Source organism: Drosophila ficusphila, unplaced genomic scaffold (genome assembly GCF_018152265.1).
Source record: "Drosophila ficusphila isolate 14025-0441.05 unplaced genomic scaffold, ASM1815226v1 contig_197, whole genome shotgun sequence".
Taxonomy (NCBI): Eukaryota; Metazoa; Arthropoda; class Insecta; order Diptera; family Drosophilidae; genus Drosophila; species Drosophila ficusphila.
In genome coordinates this window covers 7,117,627-7,133,837 of record NW_025064091.1, presented here as the reverse complement: position 1 = coordinate 7,133,837, position 16,211 = coordinate 7,117,627, and the positions used below count along the sequence as shown (strand labels likewise).

The 16,211-nt window shown below is 38.5% G+C and overlaps 1 protein-coding gene across 2 annotated transcripts in view; it reads left to right on the top strand.

Annotated features, from left to right (window-relative positions):
- The first annotated feature begins 201 nt into the window (after nucleotides 1-201).
- The window catches only part of LOC108097962 (partitioning defective 3 homolog), a 35,362-nt gene continuing 19,352 nt past the window's right edge, over nucleotides 202-16,211 (top strand). For both annotated transcript variants that reach the window (XM_017200577.2, XM_017200575.2), the window contains exon 1: nucleotides 202-1,281. In XM_017200577.2, coding sequence (XP_017056066.1) covers nucleotides 1,162-1,281 — 120 coding nt within the window. In that variant the 5' untranslated portion in view covers nucleotides 202-1,161. The remainder of the gene's footprint in view (nucleotides 1,282-16,211) is intronic.

Below are 16,211 nucleotides of genomic sequence, written 5' to 3'. Positions count from 1 at the left end.
TCAAACTTTATTGAACTAAACTAAATTTAGGTTTGAAAGGTTAGATAATGACATAGGAAAAGTTTGGGGAAGATTGAAATTTGGGGCTCCATCCAATTTTGCTAGGTTTAAGTCTTGGCGTAGGGCTTTTTTAGGAAATCAATAGACAAGAATTTTCTGCCACCAATCTGCTTGGTCACACTTCTCTGGCCAAATTCGAAACCCCGCGACCACACTGGCTGGAAAACTGAGAAATTCGAAACTCGATGCGCAGAGTGCAGTTCGGCGCGGCAGATTTTTTTGCTTTTTTTTTTGGGTTCAAATAGATCGTTAATAAGAGTGGCGCTCAACGAGAATATAATTTATCGATATTTTAAGTGTTAACACAGATTTAAGAAGAAGCGACGCCAGCGGGCGAAAAAGAGAGATAACCGAAAACGAAAAACACGACAAAGCAACAATGAAAGAGAGTAAAAACTGATCAAACCGTAATTTAAAATGTATGCCAATATATGACCAAAACAAATGCCAAGTGTGAGAGCAAAGAACGTCGAAAAGAAGTAAATAAACGATCTTGGCCGTGTTGTTATTGCTCCTCCTTTTGGCCTTTTCGCGTTGTTTGCGTTGTTGTAACTCGTTTTTAATGCGCGCGTGTATGAATCACACCAACACAAATAACAACAACAACGGCGGAGCGATACGGTGAAATATGCTAAGTAAATAGCGAAAGAGAGTTAAAGTTCCCAGTGAGCGATCGAGAGAGGAAGAGAGCGCGAGACAGAGTTCGTATACGAACACAAGTACATACTGGAAAACGATCCTTTTTCCAGGCACGCAGCCATCTCGCTCGCACCCATGCCGCCCTAGACCAACTTTTGTTGCAGCTGCCTAACGACCAACAACAAAGTGCCAAGGAGCAAGGGAGACAGCTCAAAAAGCGATGATGATGATGCGGTCGCAACAACAACAACGATCTGCTTCAGGCAGACGAGCATAAAAATCCAAAAAGTAACCGAAAACAGAGTAATAATAGGAAAAATTCCAACAATAAAAATATTCAACCGAACAATCGATAATAAAGTGTAAAGTGTTTGTGCGCGAAATAGAAAGTGCATTACAGCGATCCAAATATTGTATATCTTCAAAGAAGATAATTGTTATCATTAACACGGAAAGTACGAGATGAAGGTCACCGTCTGCTTCGGCGACGTTCGCATCCTGGTGCCCTGCGGTTCCGGCGAACTCCTCGTCAGCGATCTCGTCAAGGAGGCCACGCGACGCTACATCAAAGCAGCCGGCAAGGTAGGGGATGCACCTTATATAACACCAGAGATATATTTGGCTAAAATAGGTTAACAAAAAATCAACTTCAGTAATTGTGTTATTAAACGGTTGTACAGTGGAAAATATTATTAGGAGCTCGCAAAAAACTATAACAACAATGTAATAAGAATGTTTATGACTACAATAATATTATACAAAAATATATTAATTTTTTTTATGGGTAACAACCGCTCCTATAATTTGTTGGATACAATTTATTGGTTGCTTAGCTCGGAAAAATGCTGACAAAATAAGATTATTTATGCCAATAAACTCGAAACTATTTTTTCTGTAAAAAGTATGAATAATTTACTATTTTGCTGTTTTTTCTTGAACTGAATACTTGTAATACTAACTCATCTTAGCAAGTTGAAATGTTTACATAATTTGATTTATTAGTACAAAAATGTAATAAAAAAGCAAGTGTTGGCAATTAAGTGTTATAAACGTATAATTTGTAACCTGTTTTTGTTTTAGCTAAATTTCGATTTTTAATTAATTTTTTTCGACTGCATTCTCGAGTGGTTAGGTTACCAACCAAAAAACTAACTCTGTAATTTTTCGGCAGTTCCGTAAACAATTTTCTCAAGAGCGGAAACGCTGCACTTGAGAGTGATGTAATTACAGAAGAAAAACCCCAAAAAATAGAATTAAACCGAACAAGAAAAGGTTCTCTTCAACGGCGCTTATCGAAGGGATGGGGGCAGTGAGTTGGAGAGATAGAGCGAAGATCGGACCGAAAAGAAACACAGTCTAGGTAAAATATTTAAATAATGATAAGCCAGGCCCCGACGAAGCCATAAAAACAAACCGAAAAAAGTGAGTGACGGAGTGAAAAAGAAAACAGCGCGAGATGATAACAACAACCAACAAATCGAAGAAGAAAGAGGAGAACTCAAACGGGGAACAGAAGACTCAAATTATAATAAAAGTCAGCCGAGAATCAAAAGAACATTTTTATTTCATTTTGAACTCGTTTGAACCCGATTTCAATCTTCTTCGGGGCGAGGCAACAGGTAACCCCCGACAGAAAGACCAGCGGAAAAGGGTCGACAAATGCACTTTACAGGGCGAAAGCGAGAGAGGCCTTAATTAATCAGAAATAACATCTAAAATTCGTTGGGGTCCTCTGTAATTAATCAAATGTTCAAGGAAAGGGCTTGCTCGACTCAACCGGAATTTTCCAGGGAAAATTCTGATTCGAAATCAATTTCGTAGCGCGGGGGTTCTTTATATTTTTTGATAATGATTATGAGTTGTGTTTTTCTTTGCTTGCCGAAACGATTAAGTCATTATGTAGATGGGTAGCGCCCTGGGAAATTGGAACTTCCTATTGGAATGTGGGAAAGGTTCTTACAGGAGCTTCAGGGCAAAAAGCATTTATCCAATATGCAAGCTTTATTCAATCCGATTCCAAAGAACAAGAATCTCGTATGGCTATTAAATTGCACATATATATAAAAATCTACTACATGGCACATAAACGCCATAATTTGTTTATTGCAGCTTAGAGAAAAAGATCCACTAATTAGGCGTTTTCTCAAACCATAAATAGTCCGAATCCGAAGGCTCCTCCTCACCTGACGAGTTGCTCTGGTGGATTTCCGGTGTGGTTGTGGATCTCGCGGGGATCAGGGAGTGAAAATGGCGAATGGGGGACCTGTGTGGTGCCTGATCTTTTGCAACGTGTGTGAATTTTCGTTTGCTTTCATTGTCTGGCCAAAAGACGAAACTGTGTCAGCTGCAATTAAGTGCAAGAAAAAGGGGAAACAAACAGATCAGACGGGGTAGAGGTGGTACTACCAACAGATAAGACGCTTTCCATTTCGCGATCACGTGCGCCGCCCGTTTCCAGGCCGAAAAACCCCCAAGCAAACCACCAACAAATCCAACTTGCTAATTATGCAATTTAATGCTTCCCCAAGCAAATGCAATTGCGGGGAAAACAGTAGTTAAACAACATTTTACAAATGTTTTCTTCGCATTTTGAGAACTGAACAACCGAAATAATTTATGCATAATAACATTTTTTGTATATAATGTACAGGAAACGTTATCAAGCAATGAATCATTAATTTTGTATTGTCATTCATGTCTGTTTTGAACAATATTATAAGTTTATTCAAAATCAAATTTAAAAAAAAAAATTCAGTATACGAATTTAGAATTGTTTTTATTTGCTTTACCTCGACTGTATGAATCATTTTGTTTTTTGCAAGATCAACGAAATCAAATGACTTGCAGCTAGCTGCACTTCAAATTCTTCGAGCACATGAGATACAATTGTTTTTTTTTTTATTTCTTCTATTCCGAATCCGTATTTCTTTTTTGCAGCTGGTGCGATCGGGGTTTTTTTGTTTCTAGTGGCTTTGTTTTGTTTTTCGCTTTTCGTTTCATTATCTTTTACTGCCAACATGTGCAAGTGCGAAGTGGAAAAAGGAGAACGAGAATACGAAAAACAAGTGGAATGATAGTGTGTTACCAACTGACCTATTGCAACTTTAGATAAATCTACCCATAGGATCTTAGGTCGATATTGAGAAATTCCTTTGCAATTACCAGGTCTCAGAAATCAAGGTCAAGAAAAACACATATTGGTTTGCTGGCCCAGTAAAGTTAAAGTTATTCAGGCAAAACCTGTCACGTCTAGAAACGCGACTGATTTGTTTGCTCATAGGCGTTGCAGTGCCAGTAATGAACTTGAAACTGACTTTTTAAAAGTCTGCCATATTCTACGAACTGGATCCATGTTGCAAATCGATTCGCAACCTACAAGAATCGCATAAAAAAATAGCTTTACGTTCGGCTTTGCGCTAAAAGCAATATGATATGCCCTTTTGATTCCTTTGTTCGAGCTCAACTTTAGTGGGCGTTACGTCTTATCAAACAAAGCGAGGGGCAGAAGCTCATTTCTTTCCTCATTTGTTTATTTTGTTTGCCTGGGAAACCAGAGATACCGGGGAAAAATATAACGCATACAGAGAAAAACAGCACATAAACCCCAGGTGGAACAAAAAAATTCATTGAGCATTTTTCTTGTCGCTTTTGCTGAATTCTTGGCATTAAGTGGCAACAACGGCAGCGGCAAAACTGAGACTGCAAAACCAGTTTTGCACAATTGTAAATTATTTAGTCATAAAAAGATATATCCAGCTCTCCTCTCTTCTCGCTCTCCCGCTCTTCCTTTGTTGCTGCCGTCTCGCTTGCGCATTTTTTGCGGTTAAATTTTTTTGATTTTTCTACTCACGCTAATTGTTAGCGTATTTTAAGTGCGCTCTAATTGGTTTAAGTCAATAATTACATTGAAAATATGGCAGCAACACTATGAGCGGCATTTCGCTGGGATTGGAAAAGCGGAAGGTGGCTTATTTATGGGTTTTATGTTGGGGCCAAGCTTTGACAATGGCAAATAATCGATAAATACAAGCGGCGAACACCTTGGCCAGTTTCTTTTTATGGTCAATGGAATTTTGTTAGAATTTCCCTGGCATTTTGCTGGCGGTGAAATGTCGGTTGTAATTAATGAGCGAAGGTCGGAAATGCTTTCATTTTTGTTAAAGCAAAAGCTGGCAAACAAAGGTAATAACGAGAATCATTTTGATCACATTGGAATTTCAAACTTGAACTACTTTTAGTTTAAAATGTGTTTTGTTGTTACTATATCTTTGCGATTTCGCCCGCGACGTTTCAATTCTTTCACAGCTGCAGCTGTTGGTCGAATGGAAAAACGAGAAAATGCAAGCCAATTATGAGGCAATGTGAGAGGCCTTCCAGCAGACTGACCAAAAAAAAAAAAAAAAAAAACCATTTAAGGTGGACCTACCACACGCACACGTACAACCCTCCCCATCCATTTTGTAGCTAATCTCCCCTGGCATCTGCATTTCCCACTTGCCTCTGGGAAACCGAAAGAAAATATGGTAAAAATAGGAAGAGAGAGAGAAATCAATTGAATTATAGTTTTCCTATGCGGCTACAGTTTTCTAATTAAAAGCTTTATTTTTAATAATAAAACATAGCCATGAGGATATGTTTCCGTAATTCCTATATTTTTAAGCGACCTTTTGTTAAATAAATGTTTAAGGCAAAGCACTTTATAACTCGCAGTGCTTGGAGTAACAGAAGTTTAACGCTGTAAAACAAACAAGTCCAATCAAAATTCTTTATCGTGAAAGTCGCAGCAGTATAATGAAATGCCTGGCTATACTAGAACCCCATCCACTGCCCCTCATCCCTCGTCGCCTGTCGTCGGGCGTCAGGTAGCACTGTACTATGTTCGATATATTATAGTATGTAGGCCCGAACCCAAACCCAAACCCAAACCCAAACTGAGGCTCGAACTCAAACTCTGAAAAACTCGACTCTTGGGGGTTGTGAGTGCAGCTATAATAGTTTCTGTTTTGTCGGTTGGCATGACAACAACCTGATTACACGTCTGTATGTTTCTCCATTGTGTGTATATGTGTGTATATGGCAAAAAAAAAAACAACGGACTACAACAAAATAGCAGTTGACTGCGTCATTTTCTATATAGCCAGGCCATAGATATTATTATTGCAGTGCATTGTGGGCTGATTCACTTGGCCACGCTACCAAATTAGGAGCGAGAAATTCAATTGAATTATCGTTTCTCCACTCACTATATAGTATTTTACTTCTAGCTTTATTTGTGTGTAATTGAAATTGGAAATAATTTCAAGTGACACCCACTCGCCGATATCGCAGACATTGCTCGCCCACGGGCTCTTCGATTAATTATATTATTCTGCAGCGATCGATTGGATATGGCATTGGTATTCCACTTGCCAGTCTGGATTTCCCAGAAAAGAACTCACTGAAAAAGGTTCGATTGGCGAGGGTTTCTTTGAATTTCAACATCTCGGTTTCAGTTTTCACTTAAAAGGAAATGTAGATCAATTAAAAGGGGAGTTTATCAATGTGCTAGCGTAATTATTATCTCTTAACTAATTCGCTTTTAGTAGTTATCCCCAGTGTTGACCAACAACTTGTATTAGTCACCATAGTTCGTCATTGATTTGAAATTTATTGCACTTTTGGCTATCGATTTATTGATGTATTGTTCTTTATTTCCCTCATTGATTCCAGCAACATTTTTTTTGCGATTGCTCACTTTTTATAGTTTGCTAAATCGTTTTCCCCAATACGGATTGGAAAACTCAAATTTGGTTTTGCCATTGTGTGTGTGTGGCAAAGGTGGGTTAAAGGCAGGCGTTTGAATGGGTTGCGGGGTATAATTGGACATTTTTGACTAGTATTCGCATGCTTGGCACGACTGCACGATTGTTGTTGTTGTCTTTCGAAAATTGTTGCCTTGAGCTGCATTTCCTATAAAAGTCTCCCCCTTTCCCCATTTTACAGTCTTACCATTCTGCTTGCTTTAGACCTTGTTTTTTAGGGTGGACCCCATCAATGTTCACATGTACTTTATTTACGGGGTCCAACCTAAAGTGCATTTGCGTTATCGTGTAGAATTACAAAACATTTTATTGCCACACTAATTGAGTATCTATTTTTGGTCACGCACGTGTGTGTGCACCCACCGCCCCCTTCCTACGGCCACGCCCCTTTGCGTTGCCCCCACCCCTTGGCATTATTTTTCCTGGTGGTTGACTCCTTGGCGGTGGTTCATTTGCTCCAGATGGGTTTGGTTTGACGCGCTTCCGTTTTTATACACAGTTTGGGATGCATTTTTCAGGATCGGGGGTTAATACTCATTAATGGCAGAGGGGGAAAAAAGGGAGAAGCAGCTGCTGCTGTTTGAATTGCAGCGATAACAAAACCAACAGACCCAGGGCAAATTAATTGGTTAATACAGTTATTGGACAAGCTTATGACAGCGGAAACTTGGAAACACACCTACCGAACCACCCACCAAAAACAAAGAGCGACCCCTAACCCATCCACCAACCCCACTCTGACTTTAGCTTATTTATTATTATTATATCATTCGAATTAATGAGAAGTAATGAGAGTTCAAGGTGGGGAGCACCACTCGACGTCATATTCATGCTTGGCTAGGTCACCAAGGTGGCTCAAAATCGAAAAAAAATTCATAAAAAAAAGATACAAATCGGGAGGTGGCAGTGCGTGTGTGTCGACAAGCTCCATTGAAGGGGAACCCTGGGGTCAAGTGCATAATAGTTGCCAAATAGTTCAAGTTCAATCCGGAGTTGGGCGATTAAAATGTTGTAGTAGAAAGGAAATAGTAAAAAGCCAATTTAAATTTGTTTTAAACTGCAGTGAATTGTTTCCATTCTAAAGTCACCCTCACTTAATTTTCTTACGACTATTTAGAAATTACTTTTACTTATTTCCTCCATCTAAAAACTTCTTCCCATTCCATATTATGATTAAGTAGTTCCTGTTCCGTGCTTTTTAATTAAATCCGGTCCAAAAAACACGACACATTTACGTTTTTTTGTTTATTTATTTCATTTTTTATTGAGCATTGTACAAACTAGTTTGGTTTTGTTTTGTCATCTAAAAAAGTGGCAACTAAACGAAAACAAATAAACGGACATCGCTTAACAATGCACCGATCTGCTGGTCAGTGGAGCTCCAGTGGGCGTGGTGCCTTCCGCCCACTGCCGCCCTCTTCCCGGTCTATATTGTGTTTTTTCGTTGCACAAAAGCATTTTCTGTGCAGCAACGTGACGTTTTCGGGTAATGAGTAAGCGCGAAATAAACACGGTCTCTCAAACACTGATAAAAATTATTTAAAAAAAAAAAAAAAACGTAAAACCATATCACAAGAATCTGGTAAAACTACAAAAATGTTTACGTATGGTATTTGTTTTTTCTAAAAAAAAAAGTTCTTCCCCTGCAATCAAAGTTGACAAAACTTCTTGCTTATCTTTAACGTTTTTTTGTTAAAGTTTGTAATAAATTATTTTTGTGGTGTAGGTATAGCCTGTTGTCTACCATAATCCGTACCCCCAAAAGCGTTCAACCGATGTCGATCGCACATGCCTGATATAGGCACGTATCGGAATGTAGCATATATATATCTTTATATTTATTTTTATTTTTGCGAGTGTTTGCCAAAAGGGTTGGCTTGGAACAGCTACCCATAGCCATACCCAATCCAAAACCCAAACCCGTAACCATATTCGTACCCATCGCCAGTCATCGGCAGTCGCGGCGTCACCATTCATCAGCCATAAAGTACCCACTCATACTCGCTCGAAAACGGTTGTTTGGTTGGTCAACTTGTGCACTTCGTTCCCCGGGTTCTTCCACTCCATTTGATTTCATTCCGCAAACTCAGACAACCTCTGTTGCAATTCTCGATTCCTCAATGCTCTTGGATAAGATGGCATCTTGGTTCTCAGGCCCCAAAAAATATATAAAATACAGACACCCTATTTTCAGCATAATTATCTTGTTTTTAATTTAAGTCTGAAGGTGCCTTGTGAGAATAAATTTATTTTCAAATCAATCCCACCTTGGCGACATAAAGAAATCATAACCAATTTATGACTCGTTAAAAATATATTTTAAATTTCATAATACTCCTTTCGAAGTGCATGGTCATCTTCGTATTGCCAGCTCCTGTGTTTGTTTTCTTAACGTTTTTATTTTCAATTTGTGTAATAACCAAAAACGTAAGACTCAAAGCAGAACGTCGCTCACGTTTCGGTGATAAAGGCAAAAATAACCAAGCAGTAGAAATCGACAAAAACCGCATTTTTCTTCTCGATGATGCAAAATGCAAAAAAAAAAAAAAAAAAAAACACAACACAAATATAAAAACGGTTGGCTGGCTGGAATGTCGAGTGAATTGGCAGCCAACGGTTATTGGTTTCAAAAAAAAAAAAGCGGCGAAAAGCTTGGATTGCGCTGTTTTTGGGCTAGGTCAGTTTGGCGGGCAATGAAAGCCGATACTTCCAGAAACCAAATAAACGGAGCCATTAATTTCGAACAGCTTTTGTTCGCCTCTAATTAATAAATGTTTTTTAAATGTCTTTAAACATGTGTGTCAGCCCAGACGGCAGACCCGAAATGAGCATTTGACTGAGTCACAAAGGTATATTTCCCCCTAAATATAAACTAGCTATCGCGTTTTTTTTTTCTCTCTATTTGTATTTATCCAGGTGTTTCCTCTAAAAAACAGCGACGTGAAATTTTTACAAATGATTCATCCAAAGGGGAGCAAAAGAGAGAAATAAGTAAGAAGTAGTGCGAAAGAATGCCGCGATGATAAAGGCCATCGCAAAAGACTGTAAAGATAGTCTTGGCTTTACCTTCCTTTGGTTTTGGTTTTGGTTTTGGGTTTGTATTTTGTGACCGCTTTTCGTAGGCGCTGCACGTGCAAATGCTTGAATGAAAAATAGGAAGGAAGGTGAGCCAAACCGCAAAAGGCAGAGCCGATGGTTAAAGCCCCTCTAAAGCCCCCCGCAATTAAGGCACGCCCAGGCCAAATTGCGCACTTGCCTCCATTGCTTGTTTAATTAATTAAAGACAGGCGATAATCACTAAGTTCGATTTTCCATAAGTTCAATAAACATTAATGATACAAAAACAAATATTTTCAGACACTTTTGTAACGACCATTTTGTAGGTTGAAATATTTAAGATAATTTTTTAAGCTTGTAACTATGTTTTAGGTTGTAGGGGTTTCACTGTACACTGAGCGGGGGCGATGCTCTTACCCAGAGAGAGAGAGAGAGAGAAAGAGAACTCCGCCGCTCTTTTGCATGCCCGCCGCGGGCTTGCTCTCTCATTTTGCGTTCGCGCAATTCGAAAGACTGAGGCGACAAACTCGTCGCTGGCGGCAAATGGCGGACGAAGAGAAAAAGATCGTTCCAATTGAGCAGGCTATCGCATATATATAAATATATATATATATAGATGTTTGTAGGCATATGGGTGTGTGTTTAATGCACCCACAGCAAAGGTAACAACAACTTTGGCCTGGCCTTGAAATTGCTTAGCAACAACAAAAGGCAAAAGCACAACTATTTTGCACGCCTTGAATTTAAATCGGACAGCAAGTAAACAGGGGAACATAAAAATTCTTCTTGACTTTGCGCTTTTACAATTTAAATGTGTTGTGCAATATTAACATACATTTGTTGTTAACTTGGTTTTTTTTAAAGCTAACAAAGTTTACAAAGACCTTTGTATTGCAACTTCCAATTAGCTAACAAAAAAAACGTTGTTTTTAACAATTTTCTTGCTTTCCATTGCGTATTATTTATTGCCGAGAGTCACCAAAACACTTTCCATTTATTTTTGGGGAATACGGAGACAAACACCTTCCTCCGCACCCCGCATTGTTTCTAAGCATTTTCGGGCATTTAATTTCACTTCCATGAACAATAAAAAATACCAGAAAAAGTAAAATTAATTTCTATATAGAAAGGTTTTTTTTTTAACCCAAAAAAGAGCATAAAAAAGATTTGTCATCGCTTTGTTGTTCCCTTTGTGCATTTTTTTTGTGGACTTCACATTTTTGACTGTGTTTCTTTATGATAATTGTTATTTGTGTTGAAACTTGTGTTTATTTTTGTTGCCTGCATAAACGAGCTTATGAAATAATGTGAACTTTTGGACAGGGTTGTCTTGGTTCAGGGTTTTTTTAATCAAATTCCTATAACAGTTTTACGAAGCTAAAATTCCAGCAAAAATGTTTAGGCCCGCAAATAAAATGACATTTTTATGTTTACGATCCCTCAGCGCAGGAACCAAGCCCATAAATTGCGCTTCTAATTCCGTTTTAATGTTGTGTCGCCTGTCATTCGAAGAAATTCCAGGAATTGGGAATCGTTTGACCTGAGACGGAGTTCTCTCATCCATTACAATGCAGGTCTCTCAAAGGCAGACTTATAGAGAGGGTGTGGCGCAGAATATCTTCATATACCATATACCTTATTTATATGGTGAGGGGTACAATAGAAAGGGGCTTTGTTGTCGTTCTATTTGAAGTACGTATTTAAGTGGCATTTAGCATGAAATTGCGATCCTTTTGTTTGTTGGTTTTCTTGTCTTGAGTTTGTTTTCTGACAGAAAAGGAAGCTTTCATTTATCGCTTTCTACGGCGGTACAGTGGGCTCTGTGGGGCCAACAAAATGTAATTTATCTTCTAAAATGTGTGATATACATATATAATAATCAAACTTCTATTCTAAGCATACAGAAAGAATAACAATAAATTATCCGTAATAATCAAATTAGTTAAATTGGTTAAACTATCGTTGTATATCCACTGTGCGTCTCGTTCTGTGTCATGCGACACACATAAATGTAAAATCTCGGCTTACTTTTTTTTTCTTTATGCGTGTGTGGTGTGTCGTCTCTTTTTTCAATTCCGCAAACAATAAATTATATTGTTTTTGGATACCCCAGCGATGAGGAGAATGAGAATAACAAGAAGCCTTTCTTCATCTTGCATTTCTCCTCTCAATCACGGCTGTTGCTTTTATTCGGCCAGGAGAAGAATGAAGATAATAAGAACAGTCGGAAGACAATCCCCAAAGCGGCATCCAGTTACCAAACACAGTAAGCACTCCCAAATTTAAATGAATCGTTTGTGTGTTAATCCTTGGATAATAGGCTTTTAGGAGATTACTTAAAAAGAACACCCATACAACAAATGTGGTTTTGTTGAATAAATATATTTATTAGACAAATATGACGTTACGACAACGTCGAAGTGGTTTCCAAAGTTCTAAGTTTTACTGTACAAAGATGATCGCTTTTCTCACCGCTTGTTGTTCGGTTTTTCCTTTGTGGTTTGGGAAGGGAGGGGATCCAGTTGAGAGGATTACTTTACCTTATTCACTTGATTGATTGGATGATTGATTGATTGATTGAGTGAAGTTGCAGCTACATCTCCGAGTTTTATCTCCAGCTGGTTTGCCTTGAAATAAATGCGTTTCCGTCGTTTTCAGTTTGTGTCGTTGTCGTTGTCGTTGTCTTGGCTTTTTCTTCTTCATCACCTGTTGCTGTCTCACTTTCACTCGAATTGGCTATCTCTTTCAGTCTTGGCTTTTGCTTTTGCATAACCGCGATTGAACGAGCTTTTGTAATGAACTCTGACCCCCGGGCTTCCCCTCCCACTTTCATCGCCCCTTCAAACATGTTGATGGCATTGCGGAAATTCACACACATTAAAATAAACCAAAAAAAGATACAAAACAGACTTAGGCCAAAACGAAAACAACAATTTGAGCTTGCGCAATATCCGATTGGTTTATTGCTGTCTTGTTTTAGTTTTAGTTTTACCTTTTTCTTTTTAACCAAAGAGGAAGAAGTGACCCAAACCAAGCCGCTTAGACATTTACAATTGGGAGCGCCTTGTATTCTCTAGACATTTTTTTGTTCCTTGTCTCTCTGGGTCAGTTTTTGTTTTACTTTGATTTGTTTCGATGGCGCTAAATGACTTGGCTAAAAAAACGTAGAGCAAAACACAAGATAAGTGCTCTAAATAGGAAAAATAATGATGAATCACTAGATAATGTTGCTAATAGGATTAGTTAGAGAGCAATTACTATCAGGTAGCGTTGTTCTATGGAAGATTGCAATAAAATAATCATTATTGAAAGAAAAGTGTATAAAAAGAATCAGTAAAATTAATTAAGAACCAAACTATTTTATAAATAATCAGTAAAATTAATTAAGAACCAAACTATTTGGTATTCAGTTTACGATTCTTGTCTATTGCTCAATTTCTGTCGCATTTCCAAGAATTAGAATGGCGCATTCCCCACGAACACGGCAACCCAATCCCCATTAGTTAAATAGTTTCTCACACTGCGTATCCCCAGCAATCCAGGATCTTCTGCCTGGCGTACATTTTAAAATGCAGAGCAGCGAGCAGATGCATAAATAAACGTCAGGCATTCGCTCAAAAATGTCCGGGGTTTGGCTCCGTTCTCGGTTCTCCGTTCTCGGTTCTCGGGTTCGGTTTAGATTTGGTCCTACCCATTCCAATTCCGACCGCCTTCCCCTGCCCGAGAAGTAGATTCCTCTCACGTTTCCCTCGCTCGCTGCATGTCAAATCAAAGTGCGACTTGAGTGCGGCTCCCCGAAAGATTTCGCTCCGACCCGCTCCCCCGGAATCCCATCTATATGGATACTCCACCCCCGACACACGAAAACAACGGCCACGTACAGTGGAGCTTCGTTAATTCGAGAATTATACCACATTGATGCAAAAGTGTATACTTGTTTCGTTCCTTTCTTTTATATATACTTCCCAGATAATATTATTTTAATTATTCAATCAAATTTAAGAATTCCCTAAATGAAGCTCTCTTTTCGTTGCATTGGGTGGTTTCACTGTAACACAGTAACCACACAACCGCAACAACAACAGCAGCTAGTCACGAGCCGCCGACTGTAAGCCGCTTGTAATTGATCGTGTCTTTGACATTAGAAAAACATTTTTCTCGCCCCTTCGCGGTCTCCATTTCCCTCCAGTTGTTTTCATTTTCCCGTATGCTCTTGTTGTTGTTGTTGTTGCTTGTTGCATGAAAATGTAACGCAAGCACGAGACATCGTCATCCGTCGGCCAACTGGTGCACGGTGGCTAATAAAGCGCACGCAGCGACAGTAAATCCACTTAGCGGTGGGTGGGTGGTTGCGGAGCAGTGGGCTATGGGCGATGGGTGGAGACAGTGGATCAGTGGGTGGAGGGCTGGAGCGGCGGGAAAAGGGAGAGAGAGGAAGCCGCACAAATGGTTCAAAAGATTCAGAGAGTGTCAATTGAAATGAGACGTGGCCGACGCAACAGGCTAGGAAAACAGGGGGAAATTGTAGACAAAAATAAAAAGTAAACTACCGATACAGCCATATACCCAATGCTACACATTGTTGATCTGACATTCGGCTTTATCTTATTGAGATCTTTCTGTTTGCCTTAACGGTTGCACACTGTACACGTGGGAGGGGAAAAAATGGGAAGGGAGCCATGACTAATTCGCCTTTAACATAAAAGTCACACAAGCGCTTAAAACAGAAGTTTTTCAATCTCATTTGATGGCCACTTTATAAATGGCTTGGTTTAGTTTTGCTTCATGAAAACAAGACATTTTGATGGTTTATTTTTAGACTACATATATAATTTTAATCATTTAATGTATATAAATATTAGTAATATAACATTAGATTGAAGTCGTTATTGAAAGGGAAACATGTAACCCAGCTATAAACACGAATCAATATAATTTATTATCGCTGTTCTAGTTTGGTGCCTACCCCAAAAATGACCGAAAAAAGTGTGTAATCTAAAACTAATTTTCTTTTTCATTTTTATCTACTTGCAGGTGAGATAACTGCTAGTTAATTGAAACGAAATCGGGTGGGTTACGAACAGGTATGCCGCATAGATGACCCACTTGAACGAGCATTTATTTCCACTGACAAATGAAATGCAGGCACCGAACTGACACATGCCATGGGTGCAGTGAGTCGTGAGTTGTAGCTGCAGTTCCAGAATGCAGAGATTCCAGTCCATATACACCGGCCTAGGGAGGGCCTGCTGGAGCGTGGTCTTTCATCCAAAGTCAAAGCTCCCTCCCATATCTTATCAGCCCCGACCAATCGATGCATGTTGCAAGCTCAGCAACCCCAAAAAATAACAAAAAACCAACAAAGTACCTAAAAACACAAGGGGGAGACAACAAACACTATTGGGGTAAATAGGACAGCGGGGAAACCAAACAAATTCGAAAAACTAATAAATTATTTATGCCTGGGGACGGGGATAGAGCAAACAACAAAACAAACAACAAATTACCGAAGACAAAAGAATCAGTACTGATGTTCTGGACATCATGAAAAGGAATAGCGAAATATATCATTGTTTATATCATACGAATAATGGGCTTTTTATTCGATAAGTGTAGCTTAACAAAGTTTTAATAATTCATATAAATATAATGAAATTAAATCTTTAATTCAGGCGGTGAATTACAAATATAGTTTTTTACATTTTACTCACTATTTTACACAGATCACCAATACGCCATATGGTCTTGGCGGTGACTTGTTACAAGTGGTTCAACTATTAGGTGCATAGATGGCGCTGTAAAAATGTTCAAGATTTTTGGATGATTTAAAGTTAATTTTTTATTAATTTAACTAAAATCGGTATTTAAGAGTGACTATTCAAGAATTTTTATTATATTGTCACAATAGAAAGTTTTAATATTTTTTTATTTGTCCCCTTTGGAATACAGTTTTAAAGCTATTGAATGATCGTTACAAACAGAGGACGCCACATTTAAAAACTTGAACAGTAGGTAGCGCCAGCGAACTAGTTGCTGATCTTTAAATTAAAACTAAATTCGTTTCAAAGTAAATAGGAAAAGAGAGATTGTGACCTTGGGCTTAGCGAAGCACAACAAAAACAACCTATCACGCATTTCCCTAAACATATTGTTCACAAAAAAATTCTATCAGCACAACAAAGTTAAACCGAAAGAATCGAAACGGAACGGAAAACAAATCAAAACACACGAAAACCCATCGAAAATTGGGTGAAATGGTGAACGAACCTTACATATTTATATATTTTTTCGGCTGCATCTGTGTGCGTTTATATCTATTGTTTTAACACACACTCGAGTATTAAGAGCCCGATGCTGAGACAATGGACCAGTCGAGCAACTTTGTCTTAAACACGCGAAACTGTGAAAAAAAGAAAAACGAGACCAGCTGCTCCAAAACAGCTGAGAAGGTTTTCAATAACGAAACCACACACTTTTCTATACACAGAAAAAAAAACATAAGAAGTGTTATATTGATTACAAATAAATATGGTTGATGGGATTAGGTTCAACTAGAAATATAGGTTTTTCTTGCGAAAAACTGTGTTTGCTTGTTCCTTAAATTTGCAGATGTTCTTTGTAGAGTTTAGATTTCATTATTTCGAATCTATGTGT